The 23,618-nt window shown below is 45.2% G+C and overlaps 1 protein-coding gene and 1 pseudogene across 1 annotated transcript; both read right to left on the bottom strand.

Annotated features, from left to right (window-relative positions):
• The window catches only part of LOC127316113 (uncharacterized), an 800,711-nt pseudogene that overhangs the window by 528,532 nt on the left and 248,561 nt on the right, over positions 1 to 23,618 (bottom strand).
• LOC127317762 (UDP-glycosyltransferase 73C6) lies at positions 10,048 to 12,017 on the bottom strand. The gene has a single exon (XM_051348362.2). The coding sequence runs from the start codon at positions 11,816 to 11,818 to the stop codon at positions 10,310 to 10,312; it is 1,509 nt and encodes a 502-aa protein (XP_051204322.1). The 5' UTR covers positions 11,819 to 12,017; the 3' UTR covers positions 10,048 to 10,309.

The raw sequence follows: 23,618 nt of genomic DNA, 5'->3' as shown, positions 1-23,618 counted from the left end.
CGTGGCGGCATGCGGCCCTCGCGGAGGAAGGCAGCGGCGACGACGACGGCGATGGCAGCGCTCACCATGGAAGGCGGCGGCGCGCGGCGGTAGGGAGAGGGGAGAGAGGGGGTACGGGCGAGGGAGGGGGTACAACATGATATAAAAGGCGCTATTTCTGTGGCGCACCAGCACCCGTGCGCCACGGAAATACTTATTTCTGTGGCGCACCAGAACCAGTGCGCCATAGAAACACTTATTTCTATGGCGCACCCACTCCTATGCACCACAAAAATAATGACACCAATTATTGGTGGTGGCAGGATGTGGGCCCCACCTTATTTCTGTGGCGCATGGTCTAGTAGTGCGCCACAAAATTAAGCTATTTTTGTGGCGCACCGTGCCTGGTGCGCCACAAAAAAACTTTCTGTGGCGCATAATTGGCTAGTGCGCCACAAAACTAAGATCTCACCTATAAGGCTTTTCCTACTAGGGACGAGTTCCCCACCGGCGGCAGGCTTGGTGAAGCTTGGTGGCGAAACCTCCTTGTCACCTGACTCGATTGATGATGCTGATGATCCCAAGAAATCGGAATCAGCCGCTAACGGTCCCGGAAAAATCGGTGCCTCGAGACAATGCGATCCTTCTTTCCTGACGAGGAAGCGAAAACTCCCGAACGTCATCTCCGTCGACTCCTCCAGATCGGCATATGCATGCAAACGGGCGGGAGGGTGATGAACAAAACCGTCGAGATCAGGTTGGATCCGGTTACCTCCATCCATCGCATTGCTTGCCGTTGATGATGTTGACGATGCCATCGAGATCACCTCCTTGCAGCCTCCAATTCCCACATACGGCGCCAATTGACAAGGTATTAACTTGTCAATGCCTACGGATTGTAGACTTATGGTTTCGTAGAAAGTAGAGGGCAAGTAGATCTCGAAGGTTCAGCCGAAAAGGTGCTCGACTCAGAAATTAGGGTGTGTGTTGACAATAAATTCGATCCTTCCTTCTCCCCTCGGCTCCCCTTTATATAGGAGGAAGAGCCGAGGGATTTTGTGTCGTACAAGTTACAAGCTCCGAGAAGCCATCCGAGTCTCTCCCGTATTGTTACATGATTCGTGATTCCTAATACAACTCTATATTCCTTATCGAGGTTCTTTGGGCTTCTGGGTCTTGAAAGCTTCGGGTCGTGGGCCTCCAGATGACCTCAGGTACCTTATTCGGCAGGCCCATTCAGCATGCCTATGTCACCCCACTCTTGAGTCAGCCAACCGACAGTTGGCGGTGCCATACTTTTAATTATTAGCAGCCTCGTACTCATGTTAGCAGAAACTAGGAAGGGATTATGGGATAAGGCTATGAGTAATTTATACCGAAGTAGTACTCCCCCGTCCACGAATGAGTGTACTGAGTGTACTTCTAGCTTTTGTCTTGAGTCAAATATTTCTAAATTTGGCCAACTTTATAAAAAATAGTAGCAACCTCTATGACGTTAAATTGTTATGTTATGAAACTAAAATTCACAATGGATTTTTATTTTAACTTATCTCACATCGCACACACACGACGCAAATTTGATCCCCCCACATCACGTCGCTCTCTCTCACGCTCCCTCTCACTCCACATACATCATGCCGCCACGTCACTTCTCAGCCACCCGAACCGGCCGGATCCGCGCATCCCCTTCACATTGTGCCACCGTCGATTCGCCACACCTCCATCCTTGGTGAGTGTTGCACCACCATCTCCCCTATGTTGTGAAAAATATTAGTGTACTGTAGTTGTTAGTGATGTTAGTGTATTGTATTGTAAATTGGCAGTGCACCATATGTTGCAGATTTGACGTTACTGTGGTGTAATTTTTTGGAAATGAATATGGTAGGGGAAACCCCTACAACATTTTTTTTGTAATAATAAGAATTCAAATCTACATCCCTAAGGACATGAACCTAGGTGACCGGGCTGTTCATCTACTCTCCTCACCAAGTGAGCTAGTCTCATTTCTCGTGTTGTAAGTTGTTAGATGTTAGTGTAGTGTAAATTGCTAGTGTAGTGTCAATTGCTAATGTAGTGTAAATTGCTAGTTTTTTATTATGTTGATTCATGATGTTGTTCGTGCCATGTCGGAGTGGAAGTTCCCTAGTGCGCACAATAAGGATACAAAAAACCACGTGGTGGTGGGTGGGGGGGGGGGGGGGGGGGAGGGGGTGGTGATCATCATCATCAGTAACAAGAGTCGCTACCTTGCCACGTGGCCAAGCCTAGAGAGGAGGCGGCACACGCCCAGGATTTTATGGCGGCGCAACACTTCGGCCATAAAGCAAATCTCAACTTCCCAAAGGTCCACCGACTATGAATTGATGCAGCTTTCGGGGTCCTTCTAGACCCCTCTTCATGTTAAAAGAACACTTCCCAAAGGTCCGAGTAGTCGCCCACTACCCGCACCTAAAGGTACGAGGAGGAACAAGAGAACAAGATAGAAACTATTCTATCGGGTTTCTATGCTAGTTGTTTGTATGAAGTATGACTAGCTCTCTGCTTGTATGAACTATGATGTGATTTTGCTATTTAATATTGTTGTCATATTAAACAAAAGCAGCAGTTTTTGTTTTATTTTCGGGAAACCGTTAGTTAGCAATGTTCCAGAGCCCCTATATGCTGAGATAAGCTACCGGCGGCGTGGTGTCTAGCACGTTGTCGATGTTGCAGTTACTAGCTAGTGCCGTGATGGATGACATGCCGCCCATAACGTATAGCAGTGGCGATATACCAGTGTGCCAAAAATAGGACGGAGGGAGTATACTTACGGAGAGCTAGAACTTTCACCGGGTATAAGTTTTTTGTGTGCATCGTACGTGTTGTAAATGCGAACAAGAAAATTACGAACAAGAACATACGCGTGTAAAACCCTCTTCAACAAATAAAGGTAAAAACCAGGAGCATCCGCCAGCAATATTTTACTAAATTAAGAAGTATTTACGAACACAGTAGATTATCTTATAAGTGATACCGGCGACAGGTCTCGTTTTGCTTGTGAGAAGTTGGGCTTCTAATGAATTTCGTTAGCGACCGATCTAGTAACTTAGTAAGAAGTGGCGGACGGAGCGATTATACTGAGGGAGAGAGAGGTAGAACTTTTGATGCTCTAATGCAGCACGAGTAGGATAGCATAAAACTGGCAAGACACCTCCTAGACGCGGCTAAACGGCATGATTGACGCAGCAGTGGCCATGGAGAGGAGCCGGGGCTTCCCACCATTCCTGAGCAATCTCCACCACAAACATGTCTCTACGAGTGACGGCCAAATGGGCGCCCCTCAGACTCGCCAGCTCTCCGTTGTTTCCTTGTGCCTGCACAGGAGCATCCCATGCCGTCAGCTTGCTTTGCATGGGATCGGAGTCGGAGCGGGTCGCTCTCCGCGCCACTCCATCCAGTCTCGCCAAAGCCAAACCATAGAAAGCCCGACCTGTCCGCGGCATCGGCATCACCACCCCTCAATATAGTATCATCGGCGCCCTATCGCCCCACGCCAGCGCGGACCCTATCATGCCATTTTGAGAGCTCTGCCCCGGTTTGAATAATGCGGCGACGGGAGGAACAAGACGAGCAGCGTGCTACACGTCGCGCCTTCTAGCGAGCTGCAAACATAGTTTACGCAGATGCCACTGGTCACCGCACAATCACGGACCTGGAATGGAATTAAAATGGCGGCCGTACGCTGCGTGATCTTGAGGGGATCATTCGTCTCCGTCCCCGTCGATACCTACCTAACGTTGCGTCACTTGGAGACCAGCAGCGGGCGGCCAGTGTGGGTTTCCGCCTTTCATCAGGTCCCTGCTTTGCGGAGTTTTCTATTGGGGAAGAAGAGAGGGAGAGAGGGGAATATCCTTTTCTTAACCGGAAGGTAGGTAAAAGCCGTGGGAAATTTCTGGAAGACGAAGGAGTAGAATATTTGGGCGGGCACATGCAGGCCTCCACGTACGGGCGCCACAGCTGGAGGCATTCCTGCACTAGTTTACAAGTTACCGCAACATGGGGGGCGGAGAGTTAACAAGAATTGTCTGTGTTTTCTGTCATTTTTTCTTTGTTGAGCTGTGGCATTTCTCAATTCGTTGCTTGCTTTCTGCGTCTTGCCTGCCTCCCTACTCCCTACATAGCTGCCTGCCTGCCTGCCTGCCTGCCTTGTGCATTGTGCTTTCGGGCCCCCCTTTTGGACTTCAGACCCGCGGTGCAAGTCCGTATATATATGGGCTCTTCTTCTGGAAAGAGGTAAAAGTTTGTGGGCTGGTTGATGCCCACGCTAAAGACTGGTTATCTGGGGGGCAAATCCTATACACCGATCAGGCCGGTGCCTACCAGGCACCGCACACCCTGGTTGGGTACTGGGCCTGGCCCATTTTCACCTTTTTTCTTTTTCTTTTTTCCGGTTTCTGTTTCTGTTTCTTTTTTTCGTTTCTTTCTTTTTCTGTTTACTTTTTTATTTCCTTTTCTTTTTTGTTTATTTTTATTTTTGTTTAAAATTGAAAAAGTTCAAAATTGGAAATAGTTCAAATTCGAAAAACGTTCAAATTTGAAAAGTGTTCAAAACGAAAAATGTTCAAAGCTAAAAATTGTTCGTATCCGAAAAATATTCATAATCGAAAAATTTTCAAATTTAAAATATGTTCATTTATAAAAATGTTCAAATTTTGGGAAAAATCAATTTTTTGAAAAATGTTCAATCTAAAAAATGTTCGAATTTCGAAAAATGTTCAATCCAAAAAAATATTCAAATTTTGAAAAAAAAAATTAAACATAAAAAATGTTTAAATCGGAAAATTGTTCAAATTCCAAAAAATGTTCAAATTCGAAAAACGTTCAAATCCAAAAAAAATCAAATCCAAAAATTGTTCAAATTCAAAAATTGTTCATATAAAAAATAAAAAAACTCGAATTTTTTGTTCAATTTTTCGAAAATATACGAATTTAAAAATATTCAGATTTTGGAAAGTTCATATTATAAAAAAATATTTTTCCGAAAAAAATTCACATTAGCATTTTAGATTTATAAAAAAGAAAAGAAATGAAACAGGAGAAAAAGAGAAAAACAGAAGAAAAAAATGTGACTGGGCCGGCCCAACAGGCTCCCTTGGGGGTGCGGTACCTGGTTCGCACCGACCAGAGTGGTGTATAGCACCTCCCTTATCTGGGACTAACGCCTAGCGTAGCGACCTCCTGGCATGTTTGTAGCTTCTATCTGGCCCATTCGACTCTCAACTTTCATGGCATGTGCTACTTTCGGTTAAAATTTATGCTCCGTCGTGGATTTTTGCTGGATCATCTACAGAAAGATTCTCTCTTCTCTTCTCATCTACAAACAGATTTGTGCTGGTTTATTTTAATTTTCTTGACTTATTGTGTCATCTTTTTCTGATTAATTAAGGGCATCGCTGCGTAAAAGGCTGACCTTGGCGAAGAAAAGTTGGTGCACCGCGCGCTCTCGAGCAGTCCCTGCGGGCGTACTTTCGCGTCCCGTACGTACATTGGAAGTGCGCCACGCTGGTGAACTTTTCTTTTGCAGAGAATTCAGAGAGCTTTTATTCATTTAAAACAGCTCCAGCCGAATCAACTTGAAGGCTGATGGCCAGAAAGTCTGGGGTAACACCGATCCAACTATATATCCGTCATTTAAAACAGAGAGTTTTTATTCATTTAAAACAGCTCCAGCCGAATCAAATTGAAGGCTGATTGCCAGAAAGTCTGGGGTAACACCGATCCAACTATATATCCGTCATCAGAAGGTAGTAAATTTGTCTAGCATGCCAGGATGAATGTATGGCTCATTGGTGAGTTCATTCCATGTGTGTGTGTGTTACATGTGTCTATTTTTATACTATAAAGGAGTGTGATGTAGATGTGTGCTGCCTGCCATGCATGAAAGGATGCACATAATAAATAAACCTTTGCATGTGATGTTATATGTGTGTGTTTATTCAAAGAAGTGTGATGTATCATGTATAAGATTTTTTTTTCCTCGGCCGAGAATTTGGAAACCAGCTGGAAATAGAAAATCCGTTACCCTGAGAAACACTCATACCGGCCAAAAAAAATTCAGATAAGTTTGAATTTAAACTGGAATCTTTGATCAAATAGGGGTCATATGCTGTATTTATCAAATAGCTTGCTCAGGCGCAGATAGATTAGAAGTTCAATTCAACTCCCAGGTGCATATCTCTACATTAAAATTATGTTTTGAAATGTCAAAAAATTTTGACAAAAAATTCTACATGTACAACTCCACAATATACACATGTTCATCAAGTTTCGCGAGGAGTCAATTTTTTTTTGGTCTATGTAAAATGAGAAAATTTATCTTCTGAAAAGCCTTATTTTTTGGCATTGAATTTTGTCTTTTTATACACGTCACACGACAAGTCTATTTTTCATGAAATGACTTTGTGAACACATAGCACGTGAAGATGTACGTATGAATTTTTCATTTCAATAAAAAAGAAAATACAATTAAAGCAGTACAAATCAGATCAGATATTCCTTTGCAAGGGTGCGTCCAACACAGCGAACGAGCATCTGTGCGCTTCCATACAACCCATTGGAGATCCAAATTTTTCAATGAGCGGGTAGAAATCAAGCTTCCTTAGACACTGGTATTGAAGAGTTAAGACGAGATCGTGCGCACGATATCAACGATCCACAAATCACCTTAATGTTATGGTGAATCATGCATGTAATAAAAAAAAAGAGTTAAGACGAGGTACCTTCCCTAAGAAGGTGACGAGCTTTGCTCGGAATGATGAAGTGAATAAGTGATGCTCTCCAAGTTCAGGCCATCACAACATATTTGCTAGATTTCAGTTTTGTTCACATTTACTTTCAAACCACGCCTCGCTGAAGCATTGGAATCTGTGAGACTGCAAAAGGATTATTTTGCCGCTGTTGGGTTGGTGAAGACTCCCACATCATCAGCATAGTAAGTGGTAGGATACGCGCCTGGAGCAGCGGCAGCGCGACGGATGACGACCTGGGCGCCGGCCTAGGCGGCGTCCTGGTAACGGTGGTGGTGGCCTCCGGCGGCGGGACATGTCAGCGGTAGAGTTGCAGGGTGAGACGGGCCAGATGGGTGTAAGCCCTAGGTAGGTCTTCTCCTTATTCTCTCTGTGATCCCGGTTGTCGCTGGTGGGGGGTTGGTCGGCTGCAAGGCGACTCGCCACGATGCCTCGACAGGCCTAGGATGGTCAGCGGTGTTGGGACTAACATAAATAATGGTGGTGGTCCTAGGGTTTCTCTTATGCAAAGATGAAGACCTGTCTAGGGCATGTCCGTCTTGATCTGGTTGGAGTGATGAGTTCCGGAAAGCTCCGTCGGCGAATGTAACAATTCGTCTTATGCCTGGCGATTGCTGGATCGGGTGGTATTCGGTCGTGTGCACACATGCTTTTATTTCGACCGTTTGGTTCTAGAGGGAGCGGTGCGAAGCTCTGTTCTCTGTTGCCATCAGATGACATTCTGGTCCATGGTGAAATCACACACTGGAAATATCATGAAGGCCGGATTAGAGAACTAGCAATGGAGGTTCGAGTCTCTGTATTATTGAGGGAGTTGCTTGGTGTTCTGGAGGTTTCGCAGAAGCATTATGCAAATGGGACAGCATCACAGGTGAAGTTTAGAGTCTTACCTTTCAGGGTGAAAATCTAAGGTGTGACCTTAACTGATTTTGTCTGGCAATAACCTTGTGATTGGATTACGCGGGAACTATCTTCAAGGTGAAAATCTAAGATCTTTTGATTGGATTACGGGCTTGTGCACTGTTTTCTTCTTTGAGGTGTCTCTTTCTGGAGATCCTGTAATTTAGGTGTTATTCTCTGCTGGATATATTGTTACTGCTAGAGCTGGAATTGAGGAGTAGTAGCGGAGAAATATTTAAGACCTAGGAGACTAGGTTACCACTCCCTCGGCCACTCCGTAAAAGTGTGATATTCACATAGATTTGATCCGCATATGGGTTGTCCTTTTTCGTATTAATGTATGTTGTGTTATTGAATATAGTTATGAAGTGACTATGGATCAATTAGGGAATTTTGAGAAGTGTCTCAAAAGGTACAAGGTAGAATTTTTTGGGGGCACTTAGATAAAAGTGCCACATAAAGTATACAACTTTAATGGTACTTAAAAAAGTGCCACAAAAGGTATAAGGAACTTTAACAAATTGCCCTAGATCAACATTTGGGGCATTTATTCACAAGTGCTCTAAGCTGGATAATTTTAGACCTACTTTTAGAAGTGTTCCTACCGCAAGTGCTCCATTAAAAGAGTATGTGTGGGGGGGGGGGGGGGGGGGTGGGGTTGGAAAAGTCTTGCCTTCCTTTTTTTTTAACAGGGAAACGGTCCGGTAGGACCGAGAAGCTTCATTCCAGATCATCGGTGGAGCACCAAATAACAACAAGGACCAGCAGAAAATAGAAAAGTACAATCAGGTCCACACTTTTTGCACTAAAGACCCTAAAGGAAGAGAAAGAAACGCCATCGGGTCCAGCTCCTTCTCCAGCGAAGCTTCGCGACACAACATAGTCAACTAAACCACTTGGGGCGGGGTGGCGGGAGCCCGCTGTACTGGAGCAGAGGGGCCTCCTTGTAGGCATGGCAGCCTGGAGGTTGAACATCGCCATCAGTCGCCGGCCAGAGTGAATCGAAGCCGCCGACGGTGGTGGGAGTGGTCGCCCTTCGACCATTGTAGACGGCGGCGACCGCAGCGCCACCGTGGATGAACTCCCGCAAAGAGAAGCCTCAACTCTCCCCTGATGCGGATCCGACCTGCAGCAGCCACGAACAACATGTGCCCAGTTGCCCTCCTCCATGATGAGCGGAAGGAGCAGGATTTGAAACACGACCGCAACCTTCAAATCCGCCGAAACACGAGCTTATTAACGGAGACACCGACGTTGCTCCCGCCGGCCGCTCGCAGCACCTTGCCGCCACGACCAGGAAGAGCATCGCCAGAAACCACCACCCGCAGCTCGAGTGCGGCAGCAGCAAGCTCTGACACCCCGGCATAGAGCCAACTCGTAGCATAAAACGCCAAAATCTAGCTATAGCTGTACAAAGGAAGGGACCCTCACCCACCACGACGCCGGCTATCGCCGGAGAAGGGAGGGAGAGGTGCCAGCCAGCCTAGATTTAATTGGGGGGAGGGGGGGGGGGGGGGGGGGGGGCGGGCGAGGGGGGGGGGGCCCGTCTTGCCTTCCATTGGTTGTAGCATCAGCCGGTTACAACTTACAACCACGTCCGCTCCAACTGTGGGACCGCATGTTTAGAGAGAAAGCAATTCTTCCCACGGAATTTTTTGTGGATCTTCCTCCGCGACAAAAACAGACGCCACTGCGCCGCTGACCACCATCCCACCCGGCCTTCCTCCTCCATCGTGTTTCCTGCCCCTGACCGGGGCCTCTGGCTGCACCTCCCACCGGTGGCTCTACTTCGGCCACACCTCCCTTCGACGGCCCCCCTCCGGATGCATGTCCTTTGCCCGTGCCTTCATGGCCGATATTCTCTGACCTCACCTCCCTCCGGTGGCTCCCCTATGGATGCGTGCCGTCACCCGCGCTTCCATCTAGCAAGCATCTCTATGGGTGTGCCCCTCTGGTCGCACGGTCGTGTCCCCAACCAGTGGCCTGTCTCTCCCAGTCGCGATAGACGCGTTCTCCTCGAGCTCGTCCCGCGCTGGCAAGCTCGAATCAGCCATGGTGGCTGTGAAGGTCGATTTTGTTGAGATTCCTTCGATGTTACATATGGTGCCACATTCTGATACATACGTGTATAAGTTTTGTGGTGTAAACGTGTAAACCTGAGCAAAATGATATAGCAATTTTTTATGTACGATACAGAAAATTACACCAACGTTACATGTATCGTGTAATGGTGGATAAGTTAGACAAAAATGTTAGATGCATCACAGAGAATGATGTATAATAATGCTGTATTTTTTTGAAATGTTACATACACGAAGAGAAATGTTACATTCGGGATATTTTGTACCATTCGCGAAAAAAAAACCGTACCATTTTTTGCGACTAAATGAAAATATTGGGACTGATGTTACATATTATGAAAATAGTTATTACATGCGTACTGTTTTTGTATCACGCGATCGGACGTGCAGAATTCGCTCACTTACCTTAATCTAACGGTCCACACGGAGGCTGATTTGTGGCTCTTTAACAGCCGGCTGATGACTAGCACTGGCTTTTTATAAAGTTTTGTAAAATGGCGGGATTATAAAGCCCTGGCCCAAACTATAATGGTATTTTGTAATTTTCTCGGCGCTCTTTGATACTCACTCAGTCGTGCAACCTCCTGCGTCCACCTCGAAACGCTTAATCAAATCAAGCAAATTAGCAAGTGACGACCCGCCCTCTTGCACGGCCGCCCTCGCCTTCTCCGAGAGCGCGAGTGCCTTCCGCCTCCTGCCCTCCCCCTCATCTCCTCCATCCATGATGCTCCTGACCGCCGCCTCCACCACCTCTCTCCCCACCACGATCTCTTTGTTATCCATCCGCCACACCAACGGCTCCTTGACCCCGATGCTCACGCCGATCCCCAGCACCTCCACGGCCAGTTTCTCGTTCAAGAACTGGTCGGAGAAGTGCGGCCACGTCACCACCGGCAGCCCGGCCGCGATCGCCTCCAGCGTGGAGTTCCAGCCGCAGTGCGTCACGAAGCCGCCCACCGCCGCGTGGTTCAGGATCAGCACCTGCGGCGACCAGCCTTTGATCAGCATGCCGCGCCCGGCGACGCGCTCCTCGAGGTCCCCCAGGAACTCGCGCACCGCCTCGCCGTAGTGATCCGGGTTCTTCAGGACCCAGATGAACGGGTGGCCGGACGCCTCCAGCCCGAGCCCCAGCTCCATGACCTGCTTCGGGTCCGCATGCACGATACTCCCGAAGCTGACGTACGCAACGCTGCTGGGCTCCTTGCCGTCCAGCCACCGGATGCACTCGTCGGCAGCGATGGCGGTGGTCGTGTTCCCTCTCGCTGCCAGCGTCGCAGCGTACCGGTGGTAGAGCGAGACCGGGCCGATGGTCCACACCTTCATGTTCCTGGCGGCCTCGTACCCGGCGACGTACTCCGGCTCCATCTCCAGGAAGGAGTTCATGACGACGCCGTCGGCCTGGACCCGCGCGCGCTCGATGGCGTCGGCTAGGTGGTCGAAACCGGGTGCCCGGAAGAAGCCAGGGGCTTGCGCCCTCGTCACCTCGATCCTCTTCTCCAGACCCGGCACGACCACAGGCTCGTTGTCATCGGCCACGCCGTCGTACGAGTTGAACCTCTCCACGTTGTGCTGGCACAGGAGGCAGAACGCGCACATGCTGTACAAGCTGAGGCGGGGAACGTTCAGGTTCGCCGCGACACCCACGGTCCAGGAGTGGCAGAAGTCGGACACGATGCACGTCGGGTACGGCGGGTGCGCGCGGAGGTGTTGCTCGAGCGGCGCCGCGAGGAGCGCCAGCGCGTCGAAGTAGTTCGTGTGGAGCGCCGGCGGGATCTTGTCGACGTCGTCGGCTCCCTCGGGCAGGCCCACCGCGGCGCAGTCGAGCGGGAGCTCGACGAGCCGGATGGGCAGGCCGGACCGCCGCGCGAAGTCGATCGTCGGGCGGATGCGCGCGGCGTTGTACGGCGTGGCCACGACGCTGGCGAGCGCGCCGTGTGTGGCCAGCAGCATCGCGGTGTCCACCGCCGGGATCACGTGGCCCTGGTACATCAGCGGGACCAGCACGAAGTGCGCCTTAGCGGCGCTGCCGATGTCGTCGCCCCCCATGCCGTTTGATGCTCCTTGGTGACCCATGGCCGGCTGCCTCGAACTGGTACGAGATAGGGATGCACTGATCGATGCGTTCGGCAATGCCTTTTGGGCCTGTCTTAAAAGAAGACTGGGTTCTGAATGCGACGAATGCTTGCTGCCATCCTTGCCGGTGCCGGCATGGTACCAGCCACCAGATTCACTGGTCAGGTGATGTGTGGTTGCCGGCGTCTTTCTAGGATTTTCAGTTGTTGCCTTTGTCCGATCTGTAGAAGACGATCGGGATTTTGGTGCGTCCAATTGTTGCTCGTCGAAGCTAGGCCTAGCAGCTAGCAGCAGGGATGGTACCGAGGCCAAATGAGATTGACAGCAAATTTGTCACCACTAACGTTAGAGTGAATTTCTTATTGGGCATCACTATTTCTCGATCGACTGAGGACTGACTTCCTTCTCAATCAGATTTACTGGCCAGGTGGTGTGGTTGACGGCGTCTTTCTAGGATTTTCAGTTGTTGCCTTTGTCGGATTTCTAGAAGCCGATCAGGATTTGGGTGCGTCCAATTGTTGCTTGTCGAAGCTAGGCCTAGGTGCTAGCAGCAGGGATAGTTCCGAGGCCAAATGAGATTGACAGCAAATTTGTCAGGAGCGATTTTTCTAACGGTTTTGCTTATTCTCAGTATAAATTAGAGCCCAGTAGAATTTAAAACCGTCCGTTTCCAGTGTGCTTTAAGATTTGTGTCTGTCAAGTTGTTGGCGTTGTTGGCCTGTTATTGCTTTTATGTGGGCTTTAGTTATGTTGGGTTCATTCAGAGCTCGGCCCATTTACATGGCCGTATGGTTTTTCTCCTTGGTTCCACGTGATGACGTGAGGCAGTAGTACCTGGTTGCTGGCTGGGGCGTGCATTCATTTCATTTCTTCCTTTCATTTCCACGTGATGACGTGAGATATGTCTTCAAGGCTTTCTTTTATTTTATTTTTTCTGTACCATTTTTATTTTTTAAGTCAATATCTTTTTTTGTGTTTTTTTATTTTGTCATCAGATGTGTTTTTTTTTTTTTGAAACAATTAGTAACCTTTATTGTTACACAAAAAAAGTTACATCTTCCACCAATTGTGAAACAAGAAACAAAGGCGGCTCTTCTAGCCAAAAGTTGCTATTAGAAACATCTACTGATTTTGCTATTAAATCTGCCGCTTGGTTTGCTTCTCGCGGACAGTGGGTCAATCGTGTCGACGCGAACCCTGCCATGATCGTTCGACACTCATCCAAGTACACCATGCCTACTATCCTGTTGCTTGTTGGGTCTTCAAAAGCTGCGACTACGACCATGGAATCAGTTTCGACATAGATACGGGTGCAGCCTGCACGTTCAGCCAGGCGTAGACCATCACGGACTGCCTGCGCCTCAGCTGTGGTTACATCGATCACTCCGTCGATCTCATTTCTACAGGCTGCCACAAACTGTCCGCTTGCATCTCTTATAACACATCCCGTGGATGCCCTTCTAGTTTCTACGTTTACAGCTGCATCTGTATTTAGCTTCATAAACCCGGCCGGTGGTTTAGACCAACCCATTTTTATCCTGGCCGACTTATTCTTCTTCACTTTCAGAGCATTAGCCACCATAGCTTTTATTGATAGAGCTATTCGGCTCGGTGGTGGAGCCTCCCCCTGATGTTTCATCGCACGTCGCCTCCACCAGATGAACCACGCAACTGTGGCTAGTATCTCCTTCCCCGGTAAAGACCCCAAGCTAGGTATCGCATGTTTTGTATTCAACATATGTTCCAATACTGAACTACCCGATAGGTCTAGCTGTGCTGCAAATTGGACTTGTTGATCTAATCCAAGAGCTTGCCAGACTTCACGAGCACGGTCACATTTGAACGACATATGTAGAATATCTTCCGCTCCCCATGCACATACAGGACACTATCCACTTCTTTCAATATGCCGGTTTGCGAGGGTGCACATGCACGGGATTATACCATGCAGAGCCCTCCAAACAAAAAATTTAACCTTCGCCGGTACTGTAAGCTTCCATACATTCTGCCAAACTGGGTTTAACGTGGATCCACTTGGCTCATCCCGTCTTCGTGTTCGGCTGCCATATTGGTGTTGCCATTCCAAATGGTAGGCCGACTTAACAGAAAAGACGCCATTTTTTGTGTAGTGCCATGCTACTATATCCTCTGAATCCCACGGTGACAAAGGTATAGCTTGTATTCTTTGTACATCCACGGGATAAAAATTATCCACCAACATCTGTGTATCCCAGTTACCGGTCACTGGATCTATGAGCTCCTCCACCTTGCTAATTATTCTCCCTCCTTGCCTTGTAATTACCTTCCGCGTAGGACTATTTGGCAACCATGGATCATTCCACACATTGACGCTTGTGCCACTCCCAACACGCCAAATATATCCTCTCTTGAAAGTTCCCATGCCGGCCATCAGACTTTGCCATGTAAACGAGGACCCCTTCTTCAGTTCAGCTCTCAAAATATCACCAGAAGGGTAGTACTTTGCTCTTAACACTTGAGCACACAAAGATTCAGGTTCATCAATCAACCTCCAAATCTGTTTGGCCAACATTGCTAGATTGAAACAACGCAAATCCCTAAAACCCATCTCACCATGCTTCTTTGGAGTGCACATTTTCCACCAAGAATACCAATGCATAGCTTTTTTTCCCTCCTTTTTCACCCCACCAATATCGAGCAATAGCTGAAGAGATTTCTTTACAAATCCCTTTTGGAAGTTTAAAAACTGACATTGCATAAGTTGGGATTGCTTGGGCTACGGCTTTGAGTAATATTTCTTTGCCACCCATAGACAAATTCTTCGCGTTCCACCGATTGATGATTTGGCATACACGATCGACTAGGTACTGAAAACAATCTGTCCGTTCAACTCCCACATGAGATGGCAGCCCCAAATATTTATCGGTTAGTGCTTCCACGTTGATATCCAGTATGTTACACACTGCCTCCTTATCCTCTGCCAGTGTATTCGGACTGAAAAAAATACTGGACTTTGGTTCACTTATTAAATGTCCCGAGCTGGCACAATACATGGTCAACACTTTCCGAAGAGTGGTTGCATTAGATGCATTAGCCTTCATCAAAATCAGAGAATCGTCGGCAAAGAGTAAGTGGGATACCGACGGTGCCCCACGACACACCTTGACTACCTGTAAATTCCCAGCTTCTTCCTCGTGTGTTAACAAGCTTGAGAGTCCCTCGGCACAAAGCAAAAATAGATACGGCGAGAGAGGGTCACCCTGCCGCAAGCCCCTTGTAGGTGTAATCGTCTCCGTCTCATCTGAATTAAACCATATTCTGTAGCTTACACTAGAGACGCAAGCCATGATCAAATCTATCCATCGCTGTGTAAAACCAAGTCGCCTCATCATATCCCTCACGAAGCCACACTCAATTCGATCATATGCCTTTTGCATATCAAGTTTCACTGCACAAAATCCATTTTGTCCCTATCTTCTCCCTTTGAGTGCATGAAAACACTCATAAGCCACCAACACATTGTCTGTCATCAGATGTGTTCTATTTTATAGTGGGATGCGTTCTGCATGCGTTTTTTTTTTTGTTTGCTACTTCTCAGTTAAATCCTAGTCCGTTTGATCATGTGTGGCATTAAAATCGTTTTTGTGTGTGTTGGCCCGTGCTGGTCGTTGTTTTTTTTTGAACATTTGCGGCTAGGGCCTGTTGGAGTCCAAAATCTAGTGTTGGACCCCATTATCAGCATGTACGTAAAAGCAAGCAAGCTAGGAGCGTTCGTTTAATAATGGCACAGTGCCGGCTAATCCATGCATGCGCATCCGTAGATGTATAGTACATGTAATTATTTTTTATAATGTATGGCGTATTAGCATGCACATTAGTAGTTAGCTTGCAAACTCTTTGCATAGGTATGTCTCAATGATTAATTCTACATATATTGTAAAATTTCACTTATGAGATCTTTCTACAAAATATTGCTATTTATTTTCAATATGACGTGACTGTATTTTATAGGGTGGTCAAGATATGCTGATATTTTTTATCCCGCAGTCAAATATTTTGTAATTTTTTTTCAATATTAGACCATCTCTGGATGTGACGGTGCAACGTATAAAGTTTACTATTTTATTTACTATAAGGTAAATCCCTTTTATTATTGTAGTAAAGTTATAAATATATTGTTTTTTGTCTACTAAAGTCCTTCTGGATATCATGTATGAAAGTGTATTCTGAATGATTCTTATCATACTGTTTATTTGTACATTTTTATTTTTATGATTTAGTTCTCAGTAGACTCAGAACGTAACACATGCTCAGTAGACTCTTGTGAAGTTAAAATTTTGTTTGCATATGTGTTTCTTCCGAGTTTGGTGTTTTTGTTGGCCCATTCAGCATCATGTTTGAGCCTTTCGGTTTGTCCTGGTTTGATGGGGTTTATGTTTTATTTGCGTCATGTTTTTTTTTTCCTTTTTAAAGTTGCAAATAGAGTTACAACTAAGACTCTTTCTAGTTGCAAGTATGGTTGCGACTGAGATTTTTTTACAGCGGCAACTGGAGAAGGGACAAAGATTTTATCTAGTTGCAAATATGGTTGCAACTGAGACTTTTTCTTGTTGCAAGTGTGGTTGCAACCGAGACTTTTCCAGTTGCAACATGTTGCAAATGTGGTTGCAAATGGGATTTTTTCCACTAGAAATGGTGGATGCAATCGAGACTTTTCTAGTTGCAAGTCGAGTTGCAACAGAGACTTTTTTTCCAGTTGCAAGTAGAGTGGCAACTGAGATTTTCGCTGTTTGCAAATCAAGTCGCAATTAAGATTTTTTTCCTAATTGCAAGTCGAGTCATAGATTAGATTTCTCAAGTCAAGTTGAAAGTATCACCAAATTTTTCTTTGTCCCAGTTGGAAGTGGGGTCGCAACTGACATTTTGTTACCCAATTGCAAGTGGAGTCGGAACAGACTATTATTTCCCAGTTGCAAGTGGGTTTACAACTGAGAGAGAAATAATCTGGACTCCATGCTAACCCCAAGTTTCTCTTTTGTCCTAGTTGCAAGTGGGCTCGCAATTGACTTGTGTTTCCCAGTTGCAAATGAGGTTGCAAATGACCTTTTGTTGCAAGATGTAAGGCGAAGTTGCAACTAAGAGAGAAATGCTCTGGTATTCGTGCTAATCTGGTGGAGTTGCAAGTGGTATCGCAACTGACCTTTGTTACCCACTTGCAGGTGGAATTGCAACTGAGAGAGCAATGCTCCAGAATCCATGCTAAACCATAGTTTGTCTATTTTCTTAGTTCCAAGTGGGGTCACAATTGACCTTTCTTGCCTACTTGCAAGTGAGGTTGCAACTGAAAGCAAAATTCTCTAGAATCCGTGCTAAACCCCAGTTTGTATTTGTCCTAATTGCAATTGGGTTGTAACTGAGAGCGAAATGCTCCGGAATCAGCGCTAAACCATAGTTCGTCTTTTTTGTTCCAATTGCAAGTCAAGTCACAACTGATACTTTGTTGCCCACTTGCAAGCGGGGTTGCAAGTGAGAGCGTATTAATGCTCTGGAATCTGAACCGTAGTTCATCGTTTTGTCCCAGATACAAGTAGGGTTGCAACTTGGTCCTTGGTTTGGACAGTTGCAAGTGGGGATGCAACTACGGGCGAAATGCTCTAGAATCCATGGTAGCGCTAAATTTATCTTTGTCCCAGTTGCAACTGGGGTCGCAAATGACCTTTGTTGTCCAGTTGCAAGTCGAGTCGAAACCGAGCTTTGTTGCCCCGTTGCAAGTGGGGTTGCAACTGAGAGAGTAATAATCTGGAATCCGTGCTAACCCCAAATTTCTCTTTTCTCCTAGTTTCAAGTGGGCTCACAAATGACCTTTGTTGCCCAGTTGCATGTGAGGTTGCAAATGACCTTATGTTGCCAGTTGCAAGTGAAGTTGCAACTGAGAGAGAAATGCTCGGGAATTCGTCCAAACCCCAAATAAATTTCTCTTTGTCCAAGTTGCAAGTGGTATCGCAATTGACATTTTTTGCCCAGTTGCAAGTGTGGTTGTAACTAACCTTTGTTACCCACTTGCAAGAGAAGTTTCTACTACGAGAGCAATGCTCCGGAATCCGTGCTAAACCATAGTTACTCTTTTGTCCTAGCTGCAAGTGGGGTCATGATGTCTACTCACGCTTCTTTTTCTGTAGACAGTGTTGGGCCTCCAAGAGCAGAGGTTTGTAGAACAGCAGCAAATTTTCCCTTAAGTGGATCACCCAAGGTTTATCGAACTCAGGGAGGAAGAGGTCAAAGATATCCCTCTCAAGCAACCCTGCGATCACAATGCAAGAAGTCTCTTGTGTCCCCAACACACCTAATACACTCGTCAGATGTATATGTGCACTAGTTCGGCGAAAAGATAGTGAGATGCAAGTAATATGGATGTATATGAGTGGTAATAGCAATCTGAATAAAATATGGCAGCGAGTAAACATGCAGTGGAACAGTAAACAAACAGTGACAACGGCGCCAGAAAATGCTTGCTGGCGTGCAGTTGACGTGGGAGATATGAATCTTTGTGGTGTGACTTTTCTATTCGGAGACAAGGCCTAGGGATCATACTTTCACTAGTGGACACTCTCAACATTGATCACTGATGTCTACGCCCCCTCCTTTTCCTGTAGACAGTGTTGGGCCTCCAAGAGCAGAGGTTTGTAGAACAGCAACAAGTTTCCCTTAAGTGGATCACCCAAGGTTTATCGAACTCAGGGAGGAAGAGGTCAAAGATATCCCTCTCATGCAACCCTGCAACCACAAAGCAAGAAGTCTCTTGTGTCCCCAACACACCTAATAGGTGCACTAGTTCGGCGAAGAGATAGTGAAATACATGTGGTATGAATAAGTATGAGCAGTAGCAACGGCACCAGAAAAGTGCTTTGCCCAGGACAGTAAACAAGCAGTAGTAACGCAGCAGTAGTAACGCAATAAAACAGTAAACAAGCAGCGATAGCAGTATTTAGGAACAAGGCCTAGGGATCATACTTTCACTAGTGGACACTCTCAACATTGATCACATAACAGAATAGATAAATGCATACTCTACACTCTTTTGTTGGATGATGAACATCATTGCGTAGGATTACACGAACCCTCAATGCCGGAGTTAACAAGCTCCACAATTCAATGTTCATATTTAAATAACCTTAGAGTGTAAGATAGATCAACACAACTAAACCAAGTACTAACGTAGCATGCACACTGTCACCTTCATGCTAAGAAAGGAGGCATAGATCACATCAATACTATCATAGCAATAGTTAACTTCATAATCTACAAGAGATCATAATCATAGCCTACGCCAAGTACTAACACGGATGCACACACTGTCACCATTACACCGTGTAGGAGGAATAAAACTACTTTAATAACATTGCTAGAGTAGCACATAGATAAATTGTGATACAAAACACATTGCAATCATAAAGAGATATAAATAAGCACTTCACTATGCCATTCATAACAGTGAATAAGTATTCTGTGAAATATAGCCTAAGAGACCCACACGGTGCACACACTGTCACCTTTACACACGTGGGACAAGGAGTCTCCGGAGATCACATAAGTAAAATTCACTTGACTAGCATAACGACATCTAGATTACAAGCATCATCATATGAATCTCAATCATGTAAGGCAGCTCATGAGATTATTGTATTGAAGTACATAGGAGAGAGATGAACCACATAGCTACCGGTACAGCCCCGAGCCTCGATGGAGAACTACTCCCTCCTCATGGGAGACAGCAGCGGTGATGAAGATGGCGGTGGTGTCGATGGAGGAGCCTTCCGGGGGCACTTCCCCGTTCCGGCGGCGTGCCGGAACAGAGACTCCTGTCCCCCAGATCTTGGCGTCGCGATGGCGGCGGCTCTGGAAGGTTTTCTCTGGTTTCGTCGAACGTCATAGGGTTTTCGCGACGGAGGCTTTAAATAGGCGGAAGGGCAGCCTCGGAGGGGGCCTGGGGCCACCACACCATAGGGCGGCGCGGCCCCCCCTCTGGCCGCGCCAGGGTGTAGTGTGGCGCCCCCAGGGCTTCCCTCTGGTGGCTCTCGGGTGTTCTGGATGCTTCCGGGCAAAATAGGAACCTGGGCGTTGATTTCGTCCAATTCCGAGAATATTTCGTTACTAGGATTTCTGAAACCAAAAACAGCAGAAAACAGGAACTGGCACTTCGGCATCTTGTTAGTAGGTTAGTTCCAGAAAATGCACGAATATGACATAAAGTGTGCATATAACATGTAGATATCATCAATAATGTGGCATGGAACATAAGAAATTATCGATACGTCGGAGACGTATCAGCATCCCCAAGCTTAGTTCTGCTCGTCCCGAGCAGGTAAAACGATAACAAAGATAATTTCTGGAGTGACATGCCATCATAACCTTGATCATACTATTTGTAAAGCATATGTAATGAATGCAGCGATCAAAACAATGTATATGACGTGAGTAAACAAGTGAATCATAAAGCAAAGACTTTTCATGAATAGTACTTAAAGACAAGCATCAATAAGTCTTGCATAAGAGTTAACTCATAAAGCAATAATTCGAAGTAAAAGGTATTGAACCAACATAAAGGAAGATTAAGTTTCAGCGGTTGCTTTCAACTTGTAACATGTATATCTCATGGATAATTGTCAACATAGAGTAATATAATAAGTGCAATATGCAAATATGTAGGAATCGATGCACAGTTCACACAAGTGTTTGCTTCTTGAGGTGGAGAGAAATAGGTGAACTGACTCAACAATGAAAGTAAAAGAATGGTCCTCCATAGAGGAAAGCATCGATTGATATATTTGTGCTAGAGCTTTTATTTTGAAAACATAAAGAGAGCATAAAAATAAAGTTTTGAGAGGTGTATGTTGTTGTCAACGAATGGTAGCGGGTACTCTAACCCCCTTGCCAGACAAACCTTTAAAGAGCGGCTCCCATTTTATTTTATTTTGGGTGGCACTCCTTCCAACCTTTATTTCACAAACCATGGCTAACCGAATCCTCGGGTGCCTGCCAACAATCTCATACCATGAAGGAGTGCCTTTTTATTTTAGTTTTATTATGATGACACTCCTCCCAACCTTTGCTTACACAAGCCATGGCTAACCGAATCCTTCGGGTGCCGTCCAACAATCACATACCATGGAGGAGTGTCTATTTTTGTTAATTAATTTGGGACTGGGAATCCCATTGCCAGCTCTTTTTGCAAAATTATTGGATAAGCGGATGAAGCCACTAGTCCATTGGTGAAAGTTGCCCAACAAGATTGAAAGATAAACACCACATACTTCCTCATGAGCTATAAAACATTGACACAAATCAGAGGTGATAAATTTTGAATTGTTTAAAGGTAGCACTCAAGCAATTTACTTTGGAATGGCGGAGAAATACCATGTAGTAGGTAGGTATGGTGGACACAAATGGCATAGTGGTTGGCTCAAGTATTTTGGATGCATGAGAAGTATTCCCTCTCGATACAAGGTTTAGGCTAGCAAGGTTATTTGAAACAAACACAAGGATGAACCGGTGCAGCAAAACTCACATAAAAGACATATTGTAAACATTATAAGACTCTACACCGTCTTCCTTGTTGTTCAAACTCAATACTAGAAATTATCTAGACCTTAGAGAGACCAATTATGCAAACCAAATTTTAGCAAGCTCTATGTATTTCTTCATTAATGGGTGCAAAGTATATGATGCAAGAGCTTAAACATGAGCACAACAATTGCCAAGTATCACATTACCCAAGACATTATAGCAATTACTACATGTATTATTTTCCAATTCCAGCCATATAACAATTTAACGAAGAAGAAACTTCGCCATGAATACTAAAAGCTAAGAACACATGTGTTCATATGCAACAGCGGAGCGTGTCTCTCTCCCACACAAGCATGATGTAATCCAATTTATTCAAACACAAATAAAAATAAAAGCATACAGACGCTCCAAGTAAAGCACATAAGATGTGACCGAATAAAAATATAGTTTCAAGAGAAGGAACCTGATAATTTGTCGATGAAGAAGGGGATGCCTTGGGCATCCCCAAGCTTAAACGCTTGAGTCTTCTTGATATATGCAGGGGTGAACCACCGGGGCATCCCCAAGCTTAGAGCTTTCACTCTTCTTGATCATAGTATATCATCCTCCTCTCTTGACCCTTGAAAACTTCCTTCACACCAAACTTCTCATAAACTTCATTAGAGGGGTTAGTACATAATCAGAAACTCACATGTTCAGAGGTGACACAATCATTCTTAACACTTTTGGACATTGCTCAAAGCTACTGGAAGGTAATGGAACAAAGAAATCCACCCAACACAGCGAAAGAAGCAATGCGAAATAAAAGGCAGAATCTGTCAAAACAGAACAGTCCGTAAAGACGAATTTTTAATAAATACTTCCGTTGCTCAGATCAGAAAACTCAAAACTAATGAAAGTTGCGTACATATCTGAGGAACACGCACGTAAATTGGCATATTTTTCTGATTTTTCTACAGAGAAAACAGCCCAGATTCGTGACAGATAGAAATCTGTTTCTGCGCAGAAATCCAAATCTAGTATCAACCTTCGATTAGAGGCTTCACTTGGCACAACAAAACACAAAACTAAGATAAGGAGAGGTTGCTACAGTAGTAAACAACTTCCAAGACACAAAATAAAAACAAAATACTGTAGCAAAATAACACATGGGTTATCTCCCAAGAAGTTCTTTTCTTTATAGCCATTAAGATGGGCTCAGCAGTTTTGATGATGCACTCGCAAGAAATAGTAGTTGAAGCAAAAGAGAGCATCAAAAGGCAAATTCAAAACACATTTAAGTCTAACATGCTTCCTATGCATAGGAATCTTGTAAATAAACAAGTTCATGAAGAGCAAAGTAACAAGCATAGGAAGATAAAACAAGTGTAACTTAAAATTTCAGCACATAGAGAGGTATTTTAGTAACATGAAAATTTCTACAACCATATTTTCCCCTCTCATAATAACTTTCAGTAGCAACATGAGCAAACTCAACAATATAACTATCAAATGAAACATTCTTATCATGAGTCTCATGCATAAAATTATTACTCTCCACATAAGCATAATCAATTTTATTAGTTGTAGTGGGAGCAAATTCAACAAAGTAGCTATCATTATTATTCTCATCAAGTGTAGGAGGCATAGTATAATCACAACAAAATTTACTCTCCATAGTAGGTGGCACAAGACTACTATCATTATAATCATCATAAATAGGAGGCGAAGTATCATCAAAGAAAATTTTCTCCTCAATGCTTGGGGGACTAAAAAGATCATGAAAACCAGCTTCCCCAAGCTTAGAATTTTCTATATCATTATCAACAACGGTGTTCAAAGCGTTCATACTAATATTACTACCAGCATGCAAATAAGATTCCATAGGTTTTTAAATTTTCGCATCAAACAATCCATGTTTCAAATCAGGAAATAGCATAAGAAGCTCATTCTTGTCCATTATGCCAAACTAGTGTAAACAAGAAACTAAAAGATGCAATTGCAGGATCTAAAGGAAATAGCTTTGAGTACTTACAACGGCGAAAATAGCTTAGTAGCCGAGATCCGGAGTGTGAGTACCTTTTACCTTTCCTCCCCGGCAACGGCGCCAGAAAATAGCTTGATGTCTACGCCCCCTCCTTTTCCTGTAGACAGTGTTGGGCCTCCAAGAGCAGAGGTTTGTAGAACAGCAGCAAGTTTCCCTTAAGTGGATCACCCAAGGTTTATCGAACTCAGGGAGGAAGAGGTCAAAGATATCCCTCTCATGCAACCCTGC

Source organism: Lolium perenne, chromosome 7, assembly GCF_019359855.2.
Source record: "Lolium perenne isolate Kyuss_39 chromosome 7, Kyuss_2.0, whole genome shotgun sequence".
NCBI classification, from domain to species: domain Eukaryota; kingdom Viridiplantae; phylum Streptophyta; class Magnoliopsida; order Poales; family Poaceae; genus Lolium; species Lolium perenne.
Note: the sequence above shows the minus strand (reverse complement) of the source record. Positions and strands in the feature narration are given on the sequence as shown.